At 44.3% G+C, this 1,743-nt stretch overlaps 1 protein-coding gene across 1 annotated transcript; it reads right to left on the bottom strand.

The window, feature by feature from the left end:
• Positions 1 to 1,059: 1,059 nt before the first annotated feature.
• Positions 1,060 to 1,694, bottom strand: LOC112505550 (the record flags this gene model as incomplete). The annotated part of the gene is made up of 3 exons (XM_025109444.1): positions 1,537 to 1,694; positions 1,269 to 1,437; positions 1,060 to 1,226 (listed from the first exon to the last, which is right to left on the bottom strand). Coding segments are annotated over exons 1-3 (494 nt in total), but the record flags the coding sequence as incomplete, so codon positions are not given.
• Between the last annotated feature and the right edge of the window lie 49 nt (positions 1,695 to 1,743).

The following is a 1,743-nucleotide window of genomic DNA, read 5'->3' as shown; positions in this document are numbered from 1 at the left end:
ATTTTGTCATTTCCCTCGCTGATCCCTCGCTGATCTGCGAGGGATCAACGAGGATTCTGAATTTTGTCATTTCCCTCGCTGATCCCTCGCTGATCAGCGAGGGAATGAGTTTTTTGGCATTTCCCTCGCTGATCTGCGAGGGATCAGCGAGGGAAAAATTCCCTCGCAGATCAGCGAGGGATTATGTTTTTTGGCATTTCCCTTGCTGATCCCTCGCTGATCCCTCGCTGATCTGCGAGAGAATTTTTCCCTCGCTGATACTTGTCGCTGATACCTGGTTTTCTAGTAGTGTGTGTGCATACATAAATGTAAATGACGTAATTTTAAATGATACAAGGAGAAACAATAAATTCTAGATTTTCATGGGGAGGAGTCAGAACATCCGAAGATGACGGGGGAGGCCTGATTTACCGTTATCTATGACCGAACACAAAGTAAGTCATAGATCAACGTTATAGAGCATCACTTATTGGATTAATACCATCGACATCAACCTAAACCAGTCATGTAGTCGGCCGTGATCTTAAGCTCTTTATCTCGGAAATTACATAATAATCACAATGCCTATTTCCGAGTGGAAGTGTGAAGGTGGTTTGGAATTTACATAATGATCACAATGCCTAAAACCAACTTACACCATCCTTCACACCAATACAGTGAAACGAATTCCATACTGTTACACCCACTATAATTTGGTGATGTACTTGAATATAGTAACATGAGCATTATAGTGTTTACTTATCGATAAGATTTTACGTGAGTCCTAACACAAGTGAAATAACCCTTCTTGCTAATAAAAGACTTCAAACTAGGGTATGAGGGTTGTAAAGTTTAATAGTCAACTACACTTGAGGAGCGAGTATTTTACCAAGTGATTTAGAACATTTATCTAAACTCAACTTATCAATATAAACATGATTACCCAAGTTCGTTCTTTTGACCCAATAATCCTCATTTCATCTAATTAAGTAAACTTCATGGGACTAGGGTGTACCGTAAGTAACTCACCTTGCCGCATCTAGTATAGGGTTCAAATACAGAGAAATGGGATGAACTCACCTTGCTGTTGTCGTTGTTTCGGTCCCCTCTGTTGTGCGCGTCAAACAGTAGCTAGGACTGCCTCTGTTTTCTGCTTTCTGCGCGCGTCCAGCAGCAGCTACGGCTGCTGCGTTTACTGCCTTCTGTGCGCGTCCAACAGCAGCTACGGCTGCTGCGTGTTCGGCCTTCTGTGCGCGTCCAACAGCAGCTATAGCTGCTGCGTTTTATGCCTTCTGTGTGCGTCCAAAAGGAGCTACGACTGCTGCGTGTTCGGCCTTATGCGCGCGTCCAACAGCAGCTACGGCTGCTGCGTGTTCGGCCTTCTGCACGCGTCCAACAGCAGCTACGGCTGCTGCGTGTTCAGCCTTCTGCTTAGCCGTATGCGTCTTCTCTGCAATGCTGCATTTTCCAGGATAAGATCATAGCTCCTTTGATTGATCATTCACATCAACTACTCTTGTTACATTCAAAGAAGCTTCCATGTGTGCTGCTTGTGACCCCCTAGAACTACTACCATTACTTCTAGCTGCTTTTCCAGACTTCCGTTGAGATTGCTTAGCCTCTGGCATAGAGGCCATATCATGGTCTATGAACGTTTCTTCATTGCGAAGACTAGCCGATTGACTGGCTTGTCTGTAGAGGTCCTCATCTGACATGTTGTTCCAAAAGGCTGGTCTTGAACCATTGACATTACACTTATCATCT

This window comes from Cynara cardunculus, unplaced genomic scaffold (assembly GCF_001531365.2).
Source record: "Cynara cardunculus var. scolymus isolate 2C unplaced genomic scaffold, CcrdV1 Un_Scaffold_12015, whole genome shotgun sequence".
In the NCBI taxonomy this organism is placed as follows: Eukaryota; Viridiplantae; Streptophyta; class Magnoliopsida; order Asterales; family Asteraceae; genus Cynara; species Cynara cardunculus.
Note: the sequence above shows the minus strand (reverse complement) of the source record. Positions and strands in the feature narration are given on the sequence as shown.